The 23,296-nt window shown below is 32.4% G+C and overlaps 1 protein-coding gene across 1 annotated transcript in view; it reads left to right on the top strand.

The window, feature by feature from the left end:
- Positions 1-20,970, top strand: part of LOC143082769 (TAF5-like RNA polymerase II p300/CBP-associated factor-associated factor 65 kDa subunit 5L) — a 31,071-nt gene extending 10,101 nt beyond the window's left edge. The window contains exons 7-15 of the mRNA XM_076258624.1: positions 5,192-5,387; positions 7,088-7,261; positions 8,800-8,912; positions 10,736-10,817; positions 12,056-12,167; positions 13,018-13,186; positions 13,674-13,796; positions 17,109-17,172; positions 18,264-20,970. Of these exons, the coding sequence (XP_076114739.1) occupies positions 5,192-5,387; positions 7,088-7,261; positions 8,800-8,912; positions 10,736-10,817; positions 12,056-12,167; positions 13,018-13,186; positions 13,674-13,796; positions 17,109-17,172; positions 18,264-18,378 (1,148 nt within the window). The 3' untranslated portion in view covers positions 18,379-20,970. The remainder of the gene's footprint in view (positions 1-5,191; positions 5,388-7,087; positions 7,262-8,799; positions 8,913-10,735; positions 10,818-12,055; positions 12,168-13,017; positions 13,187-13,673; positions 13,797-17,108; positions 17,173-18,263) is intronic.
- Positions 20,971-23,296: the final 2,326 nt, after the last annotated feature.

Here is a 23,296-nt window from a genome sequence, read left to right as displayed (position 1 = left end):
CTTTTTATTCTGGATTACAAAAAAAATGACCAGAAAAACCTTAAATGATCGTCGATTTATCCAAAAGTTTTAAAGTTGCACATAGGAAGTAGTGCTTATTAAAAATCCTTGTGTAGTTCATTATGACTTGTGCTTTTAGCTAAGATGTCAAAGAACAATTGTATGAAATATTTAATCGCCGAAAATCTCTTAAGACAAGCAGTTTAGATTTCCCAAATGACAAAAGACGTAGGAATATTGTTTGTCATCAATACGTAGTACAACTACGTCAGTAGTCTATTATATAATTCAACTGTTCATGCTGTTGGCGGCAATTTCAAATTAGAAAAAGAAATTTTCGTAGCTTTTCAATTTGGAGGCAGGTGTGCAAATTAGCGGTGGTCCGAGACCTTCCACTATTGCAAGCGGAATTTCGACTAGGATAGTTGGTTTCTAGCTACGCCCGACGTAGTCGCCTTACATTTGAAAGAAAATAAGAAATTACCTAGCAAACCTTTTCACCATCTTCACCAAAGTCTCCAATTAAACGAGCTAAAAACTTATTTTTATCATTATTATTCATGACGGCGATGTTCATTTTGTTCAACCGCTAGCTTTATACAGAAAATCGCCGACAAATATTGTATAAATTCGAGTAAAATCGTATCTGATTGACAAAAACAACATTGTAAACACATAACAATGGCGGCCGTGAAGACAAAATTTTACAAAATCGGATCCGATTCCGGAAGCGGATAACGGTAATTCCGGGTTTGACGATCATTTACAAAATAAGTCCAAGCAGGTGGGAAAATACATCTATGCATGGTAAATGAATATAAACACTAGTATTGTAAACCAAAAGATATATGTAAAAGAAAGAAAAAGCAGAAAAATATTTTATTCAGAACTAAAAATTACTTTTTGATAAATTTTAATTTAAAAATCCAATACAATGTGACAGCTGGGAACAGTATATCTAACAATATACATGTTCATGGTCACAGTCTAAATTTTCTTTATTAATGATAAATGATGATAATGCATGTGAGATGCTTTTAAAGTGTAAACATATTACTGCAATTTCGAGGGGTTATTTGTTTTTTCTCAATTTTGAAGGGTCAATTAAAGTAGCTGAAAGTTTCATTCTTTATTTTCACAAATAATGCAACTATATTATATATACCTTAATGTAAGTAAATCATATGATATATAGGTGGCATTCTTTGGGACACTCTACCCCCTCCTGTTTGATAACTTGGAAATGGTCGAGCTCCCCACCCCTAAACCATATGAGGGGCAGATCCAGGATTTTAGGTTAGGAGGGGCGCAAACTTAAATTTTCGCCGAGCAGAGCGAGGCTAAAAAAAAATTGAGGTAAAATTATCGGAATTTTCTTTATTAAGCTGAGAACAATCCATGCTTTGCAAATTTAAAGGGGGGGGGGGGTCGCAAGCCCGCAACCCTTCCCCGTCTGAATCCGCCCCTGAATATATTCAAGTATAGGACAATATAATAAATAAAAAATGAAATATAGGGGGAGTCCCTTGAGTTACCCCACCCCCTCCTGTTTGAGAACTTGGAAACGGTCGAGATCCACACCCCTTAACCATATATATTCATGTTTGTGACAATATGAAAAATCAAATGAAATATAGGAAGAGTCGCTAGGGGTCATCCCACCCCTCCTGTTTTAGAATTTAAAAATGGTCGAGATCCCCATCCCTAAATAATATATATTCATGTATGGGACAATATAACAAATCAGACGAAAGATAGGGGGAGTCCCTGAGGTCACTGTTCACCCTCCTGTTTGAGAACTTGGAAATGGTCAAGATCCTTAACCCTAAACCATATATATTCATGTATGGGACAATATAACAAATCAAATGAAATATAAGAGAAGTCCCTGTGGTCATCCCAACCCTCCTGTTTGAGAACTTGGAAACGGTCGAGATCCCCACACCAAAACAATATATATTCATGTATGGATCAATATAACTAATTAAATGAAATATAGGGGGAGTCCCTTGGGTCACCCTACCCTTCCTGTTTGAAAACTTGGAAACCAATGAGATCCCCACCCTAAACCATATATATTCATGTATGGGACAATATAACAAATAAAATGAAATGTAGGGGAAGTCCCTAGGGTCACCCTACTCCCAGTGACGGATCCAGAAATGTTCATAAGTGGGACCCGCTCCAGTCACGCTTCAGTGATTCCCTATATAAGCAACCAATTTTTTTCCCAAAAAGGGGGGCCGGGCCCCCTCCCCCTAAATCCTCTGCCTACCCCTACCTGTTTGAGAACTTGAAAACCGTTGAGATCCCCACCCCTAAATTATATATATTCATATGTATGGGACAAAATAACAAATCATTTACATTTACTAAGGGCAAGTCAGTCAGACCTCATCTTTGATCCCTGTTGTAGTGAACATTTGTCTGATTCGTGTCTCATAACTTTTGTACTATAGAACACAAACTCAGTTTTCTTTCCAGGGAAACCAGTCCATTCATACTATTACATGTTCATACTACGTCAAATTGAACTTCTAGCAGTCAAATAAAACCAAGGTTAACTACCAAGTAGAACAACTGCAATCATTGGGAACTTGTACCACTGCAGACTCACCATAAAAATATACATTGATATATGTATATTGCTTTTGAAACCTTGATAACATATAAATTATATTATTTGCCTTAATAAATAAATCATTAGATAAACATGAATGTACTATATATGAATGTTTAATGTTGAGGCAACATTGCCACAGTTTTCATAATTACGGTTGCCTTGGTTTTTGGTTAACTGCCTTCAGCGCTTACAGCGCTTTGATTATGATTTTTATTCATGACGGCGATGTTCATTTTGTTCAACCGCTAGCTTTATACAGAAAATCATCGACAAATAATGTGTAGATTCGAGTAAAATTGTATCTGATTGACAAAAACAGCTTTGTAAACACAACAATAATGGCTGCCATGAAGACAAAATTTTACAATATCGGATCCGATTCCGGAAGCGGATAAGGATAATTCCGGGTTTTGGCGATCAACTACAAAAAAAATCCAGACAGGTGACAAAATGCATCTATGCATGGTAAATGAATATAAACGCAGAAGCGCTTCATTCTAAAAATGTGCGCACTGTCAACGCTTTTACAACCCTATGAAGTTACAAAATTAAGCATTCGATACTTATAATTACATTATTTAGCTATGATCATGAAAACACGAATTTTATTATTGTTTTATTTAATTCACCTGTGCACTTTATTGTGGGACCACGTGTTATGAATGAAAAGTTTTATTGAGCAATGCAATTGCTTACGGAATAACATGTGATGTGCAGTTAGCCAATCAGAATAAAGTATCATAATGAAACGTACATCTAATGTAATTATTAGATATTATGAATTTTTATGACAATAGAGAAACATGCTATACAATGTGACAGCTAACAATATATATGTTCATGTTCACAGTGGAATTTTTTTTTACCAGTGATAAATGATGATTATGCATGTGAGATGCTTTTAAAGTGTTAACATATTACTGCAATTTTGAAGGGGGTATTTTTTTGTCAATTTTGAAGGGTCAATTAAGGGGGTAGACCTTGGTTCAGGGAGATAACTCTGTAAATCAGTTAAGCGTTTGTTAAAGACAAGTTCATCAATGTATTTTAAGCATTTACCTGAAACAGATTGAAAATAATCTATGTAACCTAGAAGCTTAGAATATATTTTTGAAAATGGTTGACACAAACGTACTGATGATTTTAAGAGTTATTTCCCTTAACCTAGGTCTACCTTCTTAAAGTAGCTGGAAGTTTCTTACTTTATTTTCACAAATAATGCAACTACTGTATATTATATAATACCTGAATGTAAGCAAATCATATGATATATAGGTGGCGTCCTTTGGGCCACTCTACCCCTCTTGTTTGATAACTTGGAAACGGCCAAGATCCCCACCCCTAAACCATATAATCAAGTATAGGACACTATAATAAATCAAATGAAATATAGGGGAATCCCTGGAGTCACCCCACCCTCTCCTGCTTGGAAATGGTCGAGATCCCCACCGCTTAACCATATATATTCATGTTTGTAACAATATGAAAAATAAAATGAAATATAGGGAGAGTCGATGGGGGTCACCCCACCCCTCCTGTTTTAAAATTTTAAAACGATTGGAGATCCCCACCTCTTAACCATATATATTCATGTATGGGACAATATAATAAATCAGATGAAATATAGAGGGAGTCTCTTGGGTCACCCCCCCCCCCCCCTTCCTGTTTGAGAATTTGAAAACTGTTGAGATCCCCACCCCTTAACCATATATATTTATGTATGGGACAAAATAACAAATCATTCACATTTACTACATGTACTGGCAGGTCAGTCAGACCTCACCTTTGATCCCAGTAATAGTGAACATTTGTCTGATTCATGTCTCATAACTTTTGTACTATATATATAGAAAACAAACTCTTTCCAGGGAAACCAGTCCATTCATACTATTACATGTTCGTATTAAGTCAACTTGTACTACTAGCAGTCAACTGAAACCAACATTAACTACCAAGTACTCACTGAAGAACAACTGCAATCATTGCAAACTTGTACCACTGCAGACTCACCTTAAAAAATATACATTGACAAATGCATTGCTTTTGAAACCTTGATATAAACATATGAATTATTTGCCTCAATAATTAATTTATTAGATAAACATTAATGTACTATATATGAATGTTTAATGTTGAAGCAACATTGCCACAGTTTTCATAATATTACGTTTGCCTTGGTTTTTGGTTAACTGCCTTCAGCGCTTACAGCGCTTTGATTTATTAATCAGAATTTATTCATTAGATAACAATTTTTGTCATTGTTGTTACAAGGGAACTATGAATTCAAATTTGCAACAAATTATAAATTTTTCATAGGTTTTGTTTGTAGAGATTGGTAAAACTGCGGAATCAAATATCCACAAAAAATGCAAGTTTTTCTCAATCCACTAAAATTAATACCATCGAAAATAAATAAATCCACAGTTACCGTGCCAAATTAATTTTAGTCAAAGTGTTTCGTACCACCTTGAGGATAACTTATATGTTAAGATGATATATGTTTACAAGATTCTCTTTCATATATATATTGCTTGGAGTACAGGTGTTTTTTTTTTTATTTCATTGCAGTTGTTGAACCTGAATGTAAAAATCAACAGTTGGAGTTGAAAGAAAATAAACAAATTACAAACGGGGAAAAGTTAGAAGATCAACAGTCCTCATCGGAATCTATGAAATTGTTAAAACAAGCCATTAAAAGTGTACGTGAAGGACAACCATCTGTGTCATCTATATGTTTTTATACATATATAAATGCATATCAAGGGTAAGAAGAAAATATTTAGCAAATGTGTGTAGTCATCAAATCAAAAATCGAAAATTTCAGTATTCTTACAATCTTTATTTTGTCAGAAATATGCATGAGTGTAAAGAATAATTATGGATTATCGTTGGTTATCTCAACAAGATTGATTTTCTCGATTGGTCAAGTCACGGCAAAAGCGAGAAATGCAATCGAGTTGAGATTACCAATGATAATCTGTTTATCACTATTTTACCTATGACGACGTCAATTTCATGTCAATTTCATTAGCAACGTCACTTGGCTTCTTAGTTTCTAGTGATAATTACCATCTCAAGCGTGTAGCATGATATGAAAAATTATCACAAAAAAAAGTTAAAAGGAAAAATGCACAAAATAGCGATAAACTGTTTTATCGCTATTTTGTGCTTTTTTTCTTTGATCTTTTTTTGTGATAATTTTTCATATCATGCTAAAGCTTTTTTTGTGTTTCATTGTTATTTATAAACATACAGTACCAGTGCTTGACTACAGCTCTTCAATCTGGGGATACAAAGACTTTGCTTGCTTGAATCAAATCCAGAACAAAGCAATTCGTTATTTTCTTGGCGTCCATAAATTTGCACCGACATTGGCAATAAACGGTGAAGTTGGTTGGGTGAACGCAAAGGAACGACGATGGTGCAATATGATAAGGTATTGGAACAAACTTATATCAATGGTCGACACTTGTATATGTAAACACGTCTTCAATTGGGACTACCAAAAATGCACGAACAATTGGTCATTCAAAGTGAAAAACATTATGTCAGTTATAGGACTAGAAAGCAATTTTATTACAAAAAACACCTGCAATTTATTGATGTGTTAAACATTACTCAAAGATAAATGCTCCGCAGATTGGCAGAAATGTTTAACAAACTTTCCGAAACTACGAACATACAGGCTCATAAAATCTGAATACTGCTGTGAACAATACATTGAACTTAACCTTAACCGTACTGAAAGATCCATAATAGCACAACTCAGGTGTTGCATTCTTCCACTTTGGTTAGAAACTGGTCGTTTTGTAGGTGAAGACAAATGTGACCGTTTGTGTAAAATGTGTAGTGATAACTGTGTGGAAAAAGAATTTCATTTCCTTATCAACTTTAACTTTTATAACAATCTGCAACTGCAACATTTCTCACAAATAGACAATTTATGTATACTATCAAATGAAGAATAGTTTAAATATTTACTATGTCAACATCGGAGAAAAACCACTAAATTTCTATTGCAAGCTTTCAGTAAGAGAAAAAACTTTTTATATGAAAATTTTCGATAACATATATTTATTTTTGTTCATTGTACCATTGAAATTTATGTTTAAGTAACTTATAGACCAAAAGGGTTGGGTGTTCTAATTATTGTTTTTATATCTCACTGTATTATATAATATTTTGTGAAAAACACATGTCACTTTAATAAATGATTTACTTACTTACTTACTTACATACAGTTTTAGATTAAATACTGTTAAGGGGTTCAATTTTGCAGGGTTTGAAATTCAGGTTTTCAAATACCAAACTGTTTTTTTAGGTTTTATTTTCCTGCCCTAAATTATAAATTTCCATGAAGACAGATTCAGACAAGAGGAAATTTCACTTTTTTATGATAATTGTGAAATTAGGAATAATTTTCAATTTTACAGTTACAAGGATATATTTTGTGATTATTTGTAGACTGTGCAGTGTAGATATATCATCTGACCAGGGTATGATAAGTGCTGGATTTGAGGACTCTTCTATTAAAATATGGAGAGTATCTCCTGGCTCTCTACAAACCAAAGAAACTGACACGGATCCATCCAAACTATTCCTTGCGGCTGATTACTGGAATGTAGAATCAGAGGAAAGGTTAGATATTACTAATAAGTCTATTGATAGCAGTAAATATTGTTATTTCAGAATTTGTTGTGTGCAGTCAATATTTTGTTTTAATTAATTAATGTCTGGTGTGTGTAATATTAAATGTGTGTATTTACTACCTTATAAATATATCTTGTATGCTTCATGTGGATTATAAATGCTCTATATATAGAGAACTTATGTTTAAATGTACCAACTTCAAAATAAAAGCTTATTGAATTGAATAGTCCATTTGCCAATTGCCGTAATCTACCCTGAAGTTAGAGATCCCTTTTTTAGTTGTCTCCCTTATAAGGGACATTAATTTTTATTTACAATGGAGAGCTAGCAGAAAGAGCAAATTTACCAGTGAGTAATGTGAGTAATCTTTAGGGTTTTCAAATCTTTTAATTACATTTATTTGTTCTTAAGCTAAATACTTCTGACATCAGAAATTATTTTTCATGAAATATTAGTTTAACCGCCAATACATCCCTTTCAATTTATCATGCTTTGCATTGGCAAAAGCCAATTTTGTCTGGTATAGAACCAGTCTACAATTGACAAAGGGAAGTAATTTTTTTCAAAAGTGTGTAATAACAGAATCAAATCGGTAATTGGCAAATGGACAATTGTAATTTGAGAATATTTTATGGATAACAGATAATTTATAATATGCAATTTCCATTTAGTCTCCTCATATTGTATAAAATTAAATGTGAGATTTTATTATTGTGATGTTCCATTTAGTCTCCTCATATTGTATAATATTAAACGTGAGATTTTATTATTGTGATGTTCCATGTAGTCTCCTCATATTGTATAAAATTAAACGTGAGATTTTATTATTGTGATGTTCTTCTTGTCATATTTTGTACAATAGTCAGTAGAAAAACATCACATTTAGTTTCTGAATTTATAATTTTCTGTAACTTTAATTTATTATTAATTTCAAGGTTATCATCCCTTTCCATTGAGAAATAGTTGGGATACAAAACTTTGTGGATTGTGGATGAGGATGGGTAGACAATGAAATAAAACCTTGCAATTTCTACAATGGATGATTTTGAGACAATAATTGATACAAATATGTCATTGCATTTTAAATCGAATCATAATTCTTTTTTATGCCTCACCTACGATAGTTGATACTCAACTTGAAACTTGGTACACATGTTCCTTATGATTTGATCTTTCTAATTTGAAAGCCAAATTAAACTTTTGACCCCAATTTCACAGTCCACTGAACATAGAAAATGAAAGTGCGAGTTTCAGGTTTATGTTTTTGGTCAAGGTAGTTTTTGATGAAGTTGAAGTCCAATCAACTTGAAACTTAATGAACCTGTTCCCTATGATATGATCTTTCTAATTTAAATGCCAAATTAGAGATTTTATCCCATTTTCACGGTCCACTGAACATAGAAAATGATAGTGCCGATGGGGCATCCGTGTACTGGGAACACATTCTTGTTTCACAATAGTTTAATCTCACAGTAATAATTTTTTTTTCAGCTCATATTTTCTCACATTAATAATTATTTTTTCAGCTCACCAAAATATGAAGAAAGTGTAACTTTAAAGGCACACAATGGTGCAGTGTATAAAACCTGTTTCTTTAATCAGCTACCATATTTGTTATCGGGATCTGAAGATGGCTCAGGTTAGTCTTTGAAAACCTTACATTCTGTCATTAGCCTTTATTAGGAAGAAGAATGCTTCAAAAGTCAACAAAATGGAGGTGGATGGGGAGTCTTTTTGTGTGATAAAAAGAAAACTATACCAAGAATTTTAAGATAAATTGTGATAAGGCCAACTAAAATTAATTAGTAGATTTTCATCCAAATATTTGAAAAAAATGGGGCGGGTGGGAGGATTTTATTTTTTATTTTTTATTTCTTATGAAACCCTCTTGTGACGTGTTCTTCATATACCCAAGTGTAATAATAAGCTTATATCATGTATATACATATATTTATAAGGAATCGTACATATTTTTCAAATCTTAAATAAAAATCTAGTGTTGACAACCACTCACGGTTCTACATGTAATTGCTGCTTTAGCAACCTATTTTTAGTAAACGGCATAAACATACGAGAAATGCTCTCTTCAGTTGGACATCCTTCACCAAATTTATGTTTTTTGGAACAAATATGCATTGGTATGCAACACAAGAATTATGAGTACAGAATAAAATGAAAACTCAAACAGTTTTGAAAATAATAGGGTTGGTGCTTTTATGATTCTTCTTATAGATGCAAATATAATTAATATGTAAAACATGAACTAAACAAAAAAGAAGTTGTTTAATGACTCTATTGAGGGTATTGGGACAGAAGGTGTTTGCTTTTTGTCAACAAAAAAACAATAGCCATGGGTAAATCTAAGTGTATGTTTGCCGACTTTTTGAACTCAATATACTGTCATAAATCTAACAAGTTCGTGCTTGTGTCAATTGGTTTAATCCAGTTATATTTGTACCAATGTGTTCCACGATTCTTGCTCTTTGGATATAATTCATAGTCAAAAATTCCTGACACAAAGTCATTTTATCAATAAAATAATCAACGGTTCTAATCACAGAAATGTGTGTCATGCCGCAATTTGCGTTCTTGGACACAGCGTATTACTTGAATCCCGAGTATTTCATGCCCTTCTCGTAATCAATCTCTATTCTCGGTAGATGATTTGTCACCATAGAGCTGCAGAATCATTTTAAATTACTCGGAAGAAATACGAAAACCGAAATTTGAAACAGGAAGTTTTGAATGAAACGAAATGTTTGACGTTTACCGGAAACGGAAATGAACAAATTCCGGAAATCGTAAAGTTTTAAAAATAAAAAAAATCGGGGCGGGGCGATTTCAGAGGGGCGGGCGGGGATGAAAATCTATCAATTAATTTTAATTGGCCTAAGATAGCTCTTATAACAGGCTTTCAGATAAGAAAAAGAAAATATGGGATCACTTGTTTTCTTGCTACATATTAAAATAAGCAAATTCACAACACTTTCTATTATAAAAGTTACTTCCTCTGAGTTTTCTTGATTTCTATCTGAGCTTTCTCCCCTTATGTTGCAAAGTGGGAAAAAAAATAATCAAACAAAAAATTAAATTTCTATATTATCATCAAAAGTCTTGCTCATGAATGATATACTACTTTCAAAAGTTGCAAATTTCACTTAAGAATAAGACCAATTGTTAGCTGCTACTTCAAAATCCAAGATGGATAAAGACCCCCCCCCCCCCCCCCCCCCCAGCCACCTTTATAATTTTAATCACCAAATTCATCTTATTAAAGATTTCATTTTAATCCAATATTACACAGATACATACCAAAATCATATCATATAAAATACTGCAAAATTCTCATTCTGATCTATTCAGTGATATTGTCAAAAAGTGTGTTTAATTGAACAATGGAAAACATTTAATTCACTTTTAAAATATCATTATTTTCTATATCATTATATATGTATTTTATAGTCAGACTATGGGACTTAGAAAGTTTTACTAACAAAGTGTGTTACAAAGGCCATAATTATCCAGTATGGGATATCGACATCAGGTATGGACTATTTTAAAAGGTTTATTTTAATCCCTCAACTCATCCACCAGGGCATTCAGTGTTTCCAGTATCAATACCAATATTGTAGCATTATAAAGCTTAGAAAGTAAATACCCACAAACTACTTCTTATTGCAAATCAAACAGTAAAAGTTAGATGGTTTCAGAAATTGAAAATTTTAAAAAGAAAGAAAATATTAATCGATTTAATTAATTCAAAAACGAACTATCTCTTACACAGGAAGGTAGTTTCAAATAAAACCAATTTACTTCATTTGCATTTTTGTCGAGCCTTCGACTTTAGTCAAAAAAGCGAGACTAAGCGATCCTACATTCCGTTGTCGTCGGCGGCGTCAACAAATATTCACTCTGTGGTTAAAGTTTTTGAAATTTTAATAACTTTCTTAAACTATACTGAATTTCTACCGGACTTAGACAAAAGCTTGTTTCTGATCATAAGAAAGTATCCAGAAGTAAATTTTGTAAAAAAAAAAAATCACTTTTTCCGTATTTTACTTATAAATGGACTTAGTTTTTCTTCCAGTTAACATTACATACAGTCTGCAGTTAAAGTTTATAAAACATTTATTAGATTCATAAACTATCCTGGATTTTTTACCAAACTTGGAAGCTTCTTTCAATCAAAAGACAGTATCGAGAGGGAAATTTTTATTGATGTTTTTCCTCATTTTTGTTGAGTCTGCTATTAACAGCAAAAGTAGGCGAGACATTGGGTTCCGTGGAACCCTTACGAATTTTTTTTTACTGTTCTGGTATGTTAAGTGTTTTACATACAATGTTTGGTTTAATTGAGGCATGACTGTAAAAAAAAATTCTGTCTATGAAAAAATAACATAAAAAATGTGGTGCACACTGAATAACAGGCCTAAAAACAGAAAAAGTATTAGTCATTTCTATAATAATAATTTAATTCTAAATTCCATTTTAAACTGTAGTAAATTATGAAAAAACGTTGATGATATCACAGTCACATGACAAAATTATGTCTATGAGCTGATAAACAAAACAACATCAGTCAATCAGAAGACGTGTTACATCCAAAATTAAATTATTTGATGATAGACTTACATGAATTAATAAAAATTCTAAAATGTAATCTTTCTTTTGGATTGTAACACATATTTATTTTAAATGAAAACAAGTATTGGTATGACAACTTTATTTTTGGAAGAATTTTGTTATTAACAGACGTTATAAATGATTTTTGTTTTGTTACAGCAATAGTAATGACTACTTTACAAGTTGTTCCCAAGATAGAACAGCTAAGCTGTGGACAACAGACAGAATATACCCTCTAAGGTCATTTGTAGGTCATACAGCAGACATAGATGTAAGCTTGTTTGTTATAAAAGTTTTACATATGTGAGCATGCTTTACTGTGCGATGTTTTTAATATCCATCATTCATCTTATAAAAGTTTTAAATATGCAAATACTTGCAAATTTATTTTAACCAAGGACTAGTATGCTTGTTAGTTTAATGAAATTTTATTAAATGCCCAGCACATAGGTGATAGATTAAAGAAGATGTGGTATGAGTGCCAATGAGACTATTTTCCATCCATGTCAGAATTTGTGGAAAGTAATCCAATGTAGGTCAAAGTATGACCTTCAACACAAGAGCCTTGGCTCACACAAAAGAGCAAGCTATAAATGACAAGTGTAAAACCAATGGTCTAATCTATATAAAAAAAAAACGAGAACCCCTTAAGAATCACATCAACAATCGACAATCACTGAACAACTATACCAAAGCATGCTATACTGTGTTGTTATGAAATAGAAGTTCCTTCATTATATAAGTTCCAAATATTATTTCCACAAGAATAAATATTACAGTAAATGTTCCTAATTGAATAAATGGTATAGAATATTTGTTCCAACAGGAATACATGTTATGACATGGTTATAACAAAGTTTCTAGTGGAACATCTGTTAAGGGGAACAAATATATGTTGACATTGTAATGGTTTAAATAGCCATCATTCATCATCTATGTTTTTTGAATACTTATAGTTGGCTACCATAAGTCAGCAATAGATCACATTTCAACTTCCTATAACATATGTATACTGGTTTTAATTATTATTTTTCGTGTTCATCTGTTTATCTTTAACAGATTTTAAATGGTTCTTATGTTGAAAATACTGATATAATTTATTTGAAATGTTATTTCTTCAGTGTGTCAAGTTCCATCCCAATAGCAACTACATAGCAACTGGTTCTAGTGATAGAACTGTACGTCTCTGGAGTTTACAGGATGGGAAGAGTGTTAGACTAATGCAGGGGCATAGAGGAACCATTCTGGCATTAGCGTTCTCACTAAATGGACAGTATTTAGCATCAGCAGGTAAATTGAATATTCTGAAAAAAGGATTTCTTTATGAATTTGCCTATTCAGAATCTAATGCATTCTGGGTAATATTTTCAAAAACATACACCAAAATGTTGTGATTGGGTTAAAACGTTCTAAACAATGGACATTCAACCAATGACAGAATGTTATTTTCATTTTGGTATAAACATTGAAATTACCCATAGTCCTTTAGTTTCTGAATAGGCGAATTGGCTTATTATAAAGCAGTGATAGTATATATACATGAATATAGGGAATTCACATTATGTAGTTATTAGATTATCTTATATGACTTAAAAACAAATAATATTTAAAAGTAATATTGCCATTGACTATATCTATAGAAGAAGCCTTGGTTTGAATGACACTTACTTTAAAATTTTATAAAAACAAAAGTAAATTCAAGGTTAAATATTCTATGCTTATTTTAAATATTATTAGGGGGAAAATGTTATATTTTATGTTTATTTCTGATTTTCAGGAGATGACAGAAGAATCCGTGTATGGGACTTGAACACAGGGACTTTGTTTAAAGAGCTTAGAGGTCATACAGAAACAGTACATGCTTTGTCCTTTAACAAAGACAGTACACTACTAGCTTCAGGTTTGTTAACTTTTAAAATAAACTTATTTGTTTTCATTACTCTGGCCTTTTTTCACAATATATCTTGTGACCAAAATTAGTCATAAAATAATATGTTAAACTGAAGTCCAACTCTTTGTGCATTTAATTTTGTTCCAATCAGTTAGCTCTATTTTTAGCTCACCTAACCTGAAAGGTCAAGTGAGGTTTTCTCATCACTTGGCATCCGTCGTCAGTCGTCCGTTGTCCGTAAACTTTTACAAAAATCCTCTCCTCTGAAACTACTGGGCCAAATTTAACCAAACTTGGCCACAATCATCATTGGGGTATCTAGTTTAAAAAATGTGTGGCGTGACCCAGCCAACCAACCAAGATTGCCGCCATGGCTAAAAATAGAACATAGGGGTAAAATGTAGATTTTAACTTATAACTCTGAAACCAAAGCATTTAGAGGAAGTCTGATGCGGGGGAAAAATTGTTAATTAGGTCAAGATCTATCTGCCCTGAAATTTTCAGACAAATCAGACAACCCGTTGTTGGGTTGCTGCCCCAAATAAGTAATTTGAAGGAAATTTGGCCGTTTTTGGTTATTATCTTGAATATTATTATAGATGGAGATAAACTGTAAACAGCGATAATGTTCAGCAAACTAAGATCTACAAATAAGTCTATATGACCAAAATTGTCAGTTGACCCCTTAAGGAGTTATTGCCCTTTAAAGTCAATTTTTAACCATTATTCAAAAATTTTAGTATTCTTTTACAGAAACCTTCTCCTTTGAATCAACTGGGCCAAATTTAATCAAACTTGGCCACAATCATCATTGGGGTATCTATTTTTAAAAATGTGTGGCGTGACCCTGCCAACTATCCAAGATGGCCGCCATGGCTAAAATTAGAACATAGGGGTGAAATGTAGGTTTTGGTTTATATCTCTGAAACCAAAGTATTTAGAGGAAATCTGACGTGGGGTAAATTGTTAATTATGTCAAGATCTATCAGCCCTGAAATTTTCAGACAAATCGGACATCCCGTTGTTGGGTTGATGCCCCGAAATAAGTAATTTGAAGGAAATTTGGCCATTTTTGGTTATTATCTTGAATATTATTATAGATGGAGATAAACTGTAAACAATGTTCAGCAAAGTAAGATCTACAAATACGTCGATATGACCAAAATTGTCAGTTGACCCCTTAAAGAGTTATTGCCCTTTAAAGTAAATTTTTAACCATTATTCAAAAATTTTAGTATTCTTTTACAAAAACCTTCCTCTCTGAAACTACTTGGCCAAATTTAACCAAACTTGGCCACATTCATCATTGGGTATCTTGTTTTAAAAATGTGTGGCGTGACCGGCCAACCAACTAAGATGGCCGCCATGGCTAAAAATAGAACATAGGGGTGAAATGTAGATTTTGGCTTATAATATCTCTGAAACCAAAGCATTTAGAGCAAATCTGACGTGGGGGCGAAATTGATAATTAGGTCAAGATCTATCAGCCCTGAAATTTTCTTACAAATCGGACAACCTGTTGTTGGGTTGCTGCCCCCAAATTAGTAGTTTTAAGAAAATTTTGTAGATTTTGGTTATTATCTTGAGTATTATTATAGATAGAGATAAACTGTAAACAGCAATAATGTTCAGCAAAATAAGATCTACAAAGAAGTCAACATGACCAAAATTGTCAATTGACCCCTTAAGGGGGCTCCTGGGTGTAAATCAATTTTTTTTTCTAATATAGGATTTCGCTATATTTTTTTATAAATGAACTTTATCATATACTTAAAAGAAAAATGAAATAAAAAGATGGGGTCACCGTTCATTTAAGCTCACAATCTGCCTCTGGAAGAAGCATACATTTTTGTTAATGTCCTTTTTTTCTGTTGAACTAATAGGAGAAATACATGTAAAATCGAAATAAAAAAATAACCTAATTACAGAAATCGCTTAAATTTTACAATGATTTAGTTTATGTACAGCTTATTTGAAAACAATAATCAAAAATATAGGTCACCGATGAGTTAGAAAAGATATTTCAAATCTAATATCAAAAAATGGCATTTTTGCACCAAAGGGAGATAATTTAGAGCTTTTTCAATGATGTAAACATTTTAAAAGTCATCTGGGGCCAAACTGAATAAAATTTTTGGGTTGATTTTTGTACCATATCATAAAGTAATAACTAATAGTGTAATAAATAAAACTTGTAATGAAAAAATAAAGGTTTAGTTTTTTGCTGAAATTTTTGTACCCAGGAGCCACCTTAAGGAGTTATTGCCCTTTATAGTCAATTTTTAACAATTTTCATAAATTTTTTCCACTGTAATTACTGGGCCAAGTTCATTATAGATAGAGATAATTGTAGCAACAAGAATGTTCAGTAAATAATGATCTACGAACACATCACCATCACCAAAACACGATTTTGTCATGAAGTTATCTGCGTCCATTGTTTAATATGTAAATAGACCAAGGTGAGCAGCACAGGCTCTTGAGAGCCTCTAGTTTGTTGAACCAAACAAATGTGAATCTTGGTAAATCCTGTGTGGCTTACAAGCCAATGTTTAGTTTAAACATATTTATTTATAGTGGATTGGGAAACAAGTTTTGCAACTTATATTAATCCCTTTCCACTTTGCCGGTGCGAGTGCTGCCTTGTAGCGGCATTAGCCTGCTCTTTTTCAAAATCTACAAGGGTGTCTTTTACGTGCAAGATATATGGCTCTCTCTTAACACGGGTCAGCCATTTATCATCCTCTTCCGACAGACTATAATCGTTTCCTCAAGACCATACTCGCAAATGGTGTCAAGGGAGAGCCGAAAATTCAGTCCCTGAAATTTTCATCCCAGACGGGAATCGAACCAGGAACCTTTGTGTTAGTAGTCCGATGCACTAACCACTACACCACGGCTCTCATGAAGCCAATGTTTGTAGTGATACTTGTAAAAAGTCTATGCACTTATCATTTACTGTATAGCGGGTTACTTTCACAGATGTCAAATTTTGATTTTCATTGAATAAGGTATACGAAATATTTTGACGGTTATTATTTTGGTGGATTCAAAACTTATCTCAATACCTTTGCATGTGCACTTTTAAGTTATCGGAATGTTTTTTAAATTTTGTTCTCTCTGCTAAAAATAAGCAAAAATTTATAATCCGCAAATTTGATTCCATGCATATATTTGACACATATGTTATTATAAACGTTTAGAAATTATCATGAAATTTTACCAGCCAATCAGCAACTATAGCTATTTTGGTCAAATAAAGGAGAAGTATCCATATTCAGACAATGAAGAATGTAATTAATTGTAGTTGTATATCTGTAGGTGGAATAGATTGCTGTATCAAGGCTTGGGATGTTAGGAAAGGTGTCAACAATAACAACACAGTGTAAGTAAACAATTATCAACTCCATTGAGTATATACAATGACCTCATTTCAAGGTGCAGTGTTTAACCTGTTAACTTTATATCAATGAACATGTGAATATCATGTCTATCAATCAGAGACCAAAGGACAATAATGTGTAAACAACTAAAGGGCATTGCATGGCCTTTATCAATGACCATTCCCATTTAGTTAAAAAAAAAAAAAGGCTACTACATGACAAAATGGTATAATTTTCCCAATGAAACAACTTTCCTCCAAATAACATAGACATTAACAACTTTACTGAAGAGCACCATACAGCCTTCAACAACTAGCAAAACCCATATTCTAATGCAGTTTGTATGTAACAATTTTTTTCATTGGCTTAAAGTTGCCGTCAAATCCACAGTTGACCAGGCGTAACTAAGGAGGGACAACCATTTTGAAATGATTGAATCAACAAATGTTCGATTACTACTATATAATCCAAAATAAAACAACACCTACCTCGAATTCGCCGTTTTAAAGTTATTTTATCCGAATTTGAAGCGTACAGGTAACGTAATTACTTCCAGTTTGTAAGTTTTCATTTGTCTGACGTCACGTTTACCCATGACGTCTTTGCGCCAAAATCATTCATGAAGTTTCGCGGATTTTTTTTTATTTGTCAAATTTAGACATTTTTCCAAGTTTTATCGTATTATTTCTTTTTGAAATGCATTAGAATCGGAATAACAGTACTGTAGTTGAAGAGTTGCCACCGTCAATTTTGATTTGACGGTCGCAAATCTCCGTTTTACTGTCTCCGCTACGCGTCGCCAGTAAAACTGCATTTGCGACCGTCAAATCTACAATTGACGGTGGCAACTCTTCAACTACAGTACTGTTATTCCTTAATTGCATAGTCAGTTACGAAAGGACCCAAAAATCACATTTTGTTAGTTTAAAAAAATTGCATTTATTTTTGATCAACAGTAAATCAAATATGATAGAATATTGAAAGTTTAACATGGTCATGGATGCTAAGTCTTGTTTGACTACTAACTTTAAGAAATTTTACTTCACAAACACTGCTTCATGTAGGTTTAGTACATTTTTTTTCTCTTTTTCAGTGTGGATGGACATACAAGTGCAGAAATGATAGGAAGTTATCAGACTAAATCTGCAACAGTCATATGGTTAAATTATACTAAGCATAATGTTCTACAGGCAGCAGGAACTGTATAACACAGCTTATATAACATCCATAAGATCCTGACATGCCATGGCTAGGATTCTACAGGCAGCAGGGATTGTGCAACATAGGTGAGACACCTTAGATGACGGGTATGGCTACAAGTCAACAAACCATTCGACACCTGACAGGACAGGTATTGCTAGGATTCTACAGACTGCAGGGATTGTGTTACATTGTGAAACACCTGATATGACAAGAATTGCTAGAAATCTAGTTGGCAAAGGAATGCATGCATTAGACACCTGACATCGCAGGTATTGCTAGGAGTGGCAAGGTTTATGAATTCATTCAGAATAAACAGTTGTACAGGCAGCAGGGGCCATGTTATATCCGTTACTCACCTTACATGACAGGTTTTCTTATGTGTTGAGATTCGAAATGAACAGTTACACAGGTATCATATGGTAAATATCTATCATGCCAGCCAAAGGAGGCATATTTTTGGTCAATGATGGATCAAAACTGAATTTGAATTGTTTAAATGGTTTGATACTCAGAAAATTTGTCATAGGGCAATTGTGAAAAAATAAACTATGAGATAAGAAAGCAAAAGCATTAGTAAACTCAAAATATGAAAAGAATACTATAATATTTATTTGTTCTATGCAGAAGGTGCTTATATTTTTTTTTATTTTTGTAACTGGAATAATAATTTACCTGTTGAAGAGAGATAACTCAATAAAAATTACCTCATTTCTTCAATTCTATGTGAAAAATTATGATGAGTTACTAGTCAGAATAATTTGATCCAGGACAAGTTAAAATTGAAAGACACATGTTTAACCAATCTCATTTCTGACAATTTTTTAAGAATTTGACTTGCATATGTTTCATGAAAAACTAAAGCTTTTCTTGGTGTAATAATTTTATAAAAGTGGTGAAAGTGTTAAATTTTAATACACCTGTTAATGGGACGATTTATGGTGAGCCTCTGTTCATCTGTCTGTCTGCAATATGTCAAACAATTGCTCAAAAAGATTTCACCTATTTTCATAAAATATCTATGAATTGTTAATATCTATTGACGTAAGCTCCCTTTTGTTTTTATAAATTTTAGTTTTTACGTTTCCAAATATTGAGATTTTATTCATATAAAAGGGAGATTTTCTAATTTTTGGACAATAAGTCAAAATACTTTGAGTCTTCAAGAAATTTTGGTGACTGGTTTATGTCTACACAAATGTACTATAATATGCTCCCTTATAAATTTCTGATATGTGATTGAGGAGTTATGGAACTTATTCCTTAAAAAGCTATTGGTGTATCCTTCGCTCATGGTGCAGCTCTTTATTACAGAATGTTGTTCTGACCTTTTTGTTATACGACCGCAAAAATTTTTTGCGTCGTATAATCATGATAATATTATATCGTGGTCGATAACTTTAGTATTAGTGAATGGCTCTCAATAAAATTTTACCAGAAGGTTCAATACCACTTAAGGAAGGTTGGGATTGATTTTGGGGGTCATGATCCCAATAGTTCAGTAATTAGGGGCCAAAAAGGGGGCCCAAAATGAGCATTTTTGCAGTTTCCAAACAATAACTTGTGTTTAAGTGTATGAATCTCTGAAATTATTCCACAACTTTCCATACCATGAAGGGGTGGTTAGGATTGACTTTGGGGGTTATGGCTCAAAATGTTTTGGTCAATGGACAATTAAGACAATTTAAAAGCAGTGTAAGGGAGGTAACATTTAATATATAACGTTGGGTATGTTCAGATATACCTCCCTTACACTTCTTGTAAATTATATATAAAGGAATGTCAGGTTTTGGACTAATTGCAAAAAAGTGGGTGGTAGTAGTTTTCAATTTTTTTCCCCAAATTTCTCAGATTCCAAATTTTTGAAAAGTTTGAAGAAGAAATCTTTAATTGCACAATATTGCACAATAGATTTGTAAGATCTTGACATTTGTTTTGTGTCAGAAAGTCATATTATGTCAAAATTTGATCACAATCCAAATTCAGAGCTGTATCAAGCTTGAATGTTGTGTCTGTACTTGCCCCAATTGTTCAGGGTTCGACATCTGCGGTCGTATAAAGCTACGCCCTGCGGTGAACCTGGTTTTAATTGTTATTGTTTGAATATATAATATTTCTTTAAATTTTTTGGTACACTTTTTTTTTACTTAAAGTATCAAAAACATCTACATACTTCATATACAGAAATAGTTGATATCAATTTTTTTCTAAATAAAAAAACCTCCAAAAAATATTCATTGATTCTTTTTATGAGACTGAGAAAAGAAATTATTATTTTGATTGATTATATATTTTGGTGTTTTCAATGAATATTTATTTTACAGTTGATACCTATTTTCTTGCTGTTAGTATGTCATCCCTCAATATATCAAACTGACTTTCATTATATGGTTCAAATACCAATCATCAATTTTTCGTTTTTTAAAGGTTTTTTACCATTATTTGTATGAGCATTTCAAAAATATAATCATACAGATCATTCATCTAAATTGATATTGCAAGTAGTGTTAATTTTAAGCAATGTAAACATTTCAGGCAGCTATGGTGTTGTTATTTATTTGTTATCAGTTGTTATTTGAAATAAATTGTTATTTATTAAATAGTTTTACAATTTTTTACATGAAACAATTTTTGTCTTCCATGCAACTTACTCAGTGACTGCAGTGATATCTCTTTGTATAACGCTACATATTTCAGAAGAAAGAGGAGCTAGATAATCCATTCTGGTTTACAGATGCCTTATGATCTGTAGTTTCTGTCTGGCATATGTCCGTTATCCTTGACCTCATTTTAATGGTTCCAAGTGTAATTAGAATTGTAAAGAGTTAATATCTCATTATATTTTTGCACTTTGTGTCAATAATAGAAGTAAAAGGACCATTATATTTTGGTAGACAGAATCATTGCAAGGTATGCATGTCTTTCAGAAGGAGTCACCTAATCTTGATTTCACTTTCATGGTTCATTGGTCAATGTTAAGTTTTGTGATAAGGTCCATTTCACAGATACTATAACATAATAGGTATATTAAGTGTAAAGAATAATTGTAACATGTTCATCCCCAAGAGACAATATTAATATGCTCTTAAATTTATATTAATGATTTGTTGGTCAGCTTCAAGTCTTCTTGGTCATGTGTGCTTCTCCAAATACCATAAGTCATAGGCCATCTTTTTTTTAGTGTATACAATAATTGTATATTGTACTTGTCAGAGTTTGTCTGACATTGACCTCATTTCATGGATCACTGATAAAATTAAGTTTAGGGGAAATTTGTATAAATATGGACGGTGCCTAATTGCGGATATGTACATGTGATACCTATAGAAAACCTGCCAAAAAATTTAACATAAGATTCAATGATTATCAAGACATTTTAGCGTGTGCACTAAGGTTAGACTTTACACTTGAAATGCTTGGAGGGGAAAATGGTAATTTGGAGAAAAATGCATGTCCCTTTGTACAGAATTAAAGTTCCTTAAATATTAAGATGGATGTTCAGTACAAAAATATACAGAATCACCAAGACGAAATATTCAGGTTTATATAAAACATTTTCTTTAGTTAATGTCTCATGTATTTTATCCCCATATCCTGTTCTGTTATATAAGCACATCATTTCAAAAATATGCCAAACAAAAGATAGTAAAAACTTTCAAATATTTCTGAAGTTGCAAAAAAGTTTCCTCAGAAAGCTACTTATAATGTTTCTGATTTGTTTTCATAATGAAAACCTAAATTGCAATAACCAAATTACTGCGTTGCAATTAATTATAATATTTATATAATTATGAATGTGGTCCATAAATTGAAACAATTAATGGCAATCTGTCATCATTGGTAAAATAATGAGAAATACCTGAATCTTGTGACAGATTGAAGGTTTGGTTATACTTCTACTATAGTTATACTTTCAATAAAAGTGTAGTCAAAATTAATGATTCTCTTCTTTAAATATAGACTTTGAAAAAACAAAGATATGATGCCATATTAAAAACTGGCTGCATTGTGAATTACAATCATCTTACAGTGGCGTATCCAGAACTTTTTGTAAGGGGTTACCCGCTGACTGACCTAAGGAGGGGGGCCTCACTCCAGTCACGCTTCAGTGATTCCCTATATAATCAATCAAATTTTTCTGTGAAAAGGGGGGGGGGGTGGCCTGGATCGGCCTATGTCTTAAAAACAACAGTGAAAACTTGCTTTATGGAACATTACAAAAATCTCAGGGAAAAGTGAAACATACTTCAGGAAATTTCATGTTAAACTGGAACAGTGGCTAAATGGCAAATTACAATAATTACAATAAACTGGAAAAAAAATGGTGAAATGTACTTCTAAATACCTTACTAAAACAATGGAAAATTGGCTAAAAGGGAAAGTTGTAAAAGTCTAAAATCTGTGTTATCTGAACTATCAAGATATACAGAAATATTTTCTAGTGATATTCTTGAACATAATACATTTTCCATCGGATACAAATTTTTGTTTCCCCTACAGATTTCATTCAATATGATTTAATAGACATGAGTATATATCAATGGTACAGCAACCACAAATAACTGAAAGAAAAAAAAGCAACAAAAAAAAACAACAATAAAAAGTAAAAATTCTACAGACAGAACCTTAATAAGGAATTGGAGATTTATTGTTGGAATTAATTCATTATTACAAAATTTAAATTCCATTTGTCTTATGTGCATTAATACAGTTTGATCATGATCTACGTTACTTTATGAACACATAAAAATGAAATAGAAAACAAGCTCACAGCTTTATACAAGGTGCTTTAGGTCACATTATATAGAAAAAAAACACATAGCGGAGAGGGTAATAGAGCAGATTGTTACCCCTAGAAAACATTGTCTACCGAGGCTCTGAGAGGGTAATAGAGCAGATTGTTACCCCTAGAAAACAATGTCTACC

Source organism: Mytilus galloprovincialis, chromosome 7, assembly GCF_965363235.1.
Source record: "Mytilus galloprovincialis chromosome 7, xbMytGall1.hap1.1, whole genome shotgun sequence".
Taxonomy (NCBI): Eukaryota; Metazoa; Mollusca; class Bivalvia; order Mytilida; family Mytilidae; genus Mytilus; species Mytilus galloprovincialis.
The sequence above is the reverse complement of the archived record's forward strand: the minus strand, read 5'-3'. Positions and strand labels throughout refer to the sequence as shown.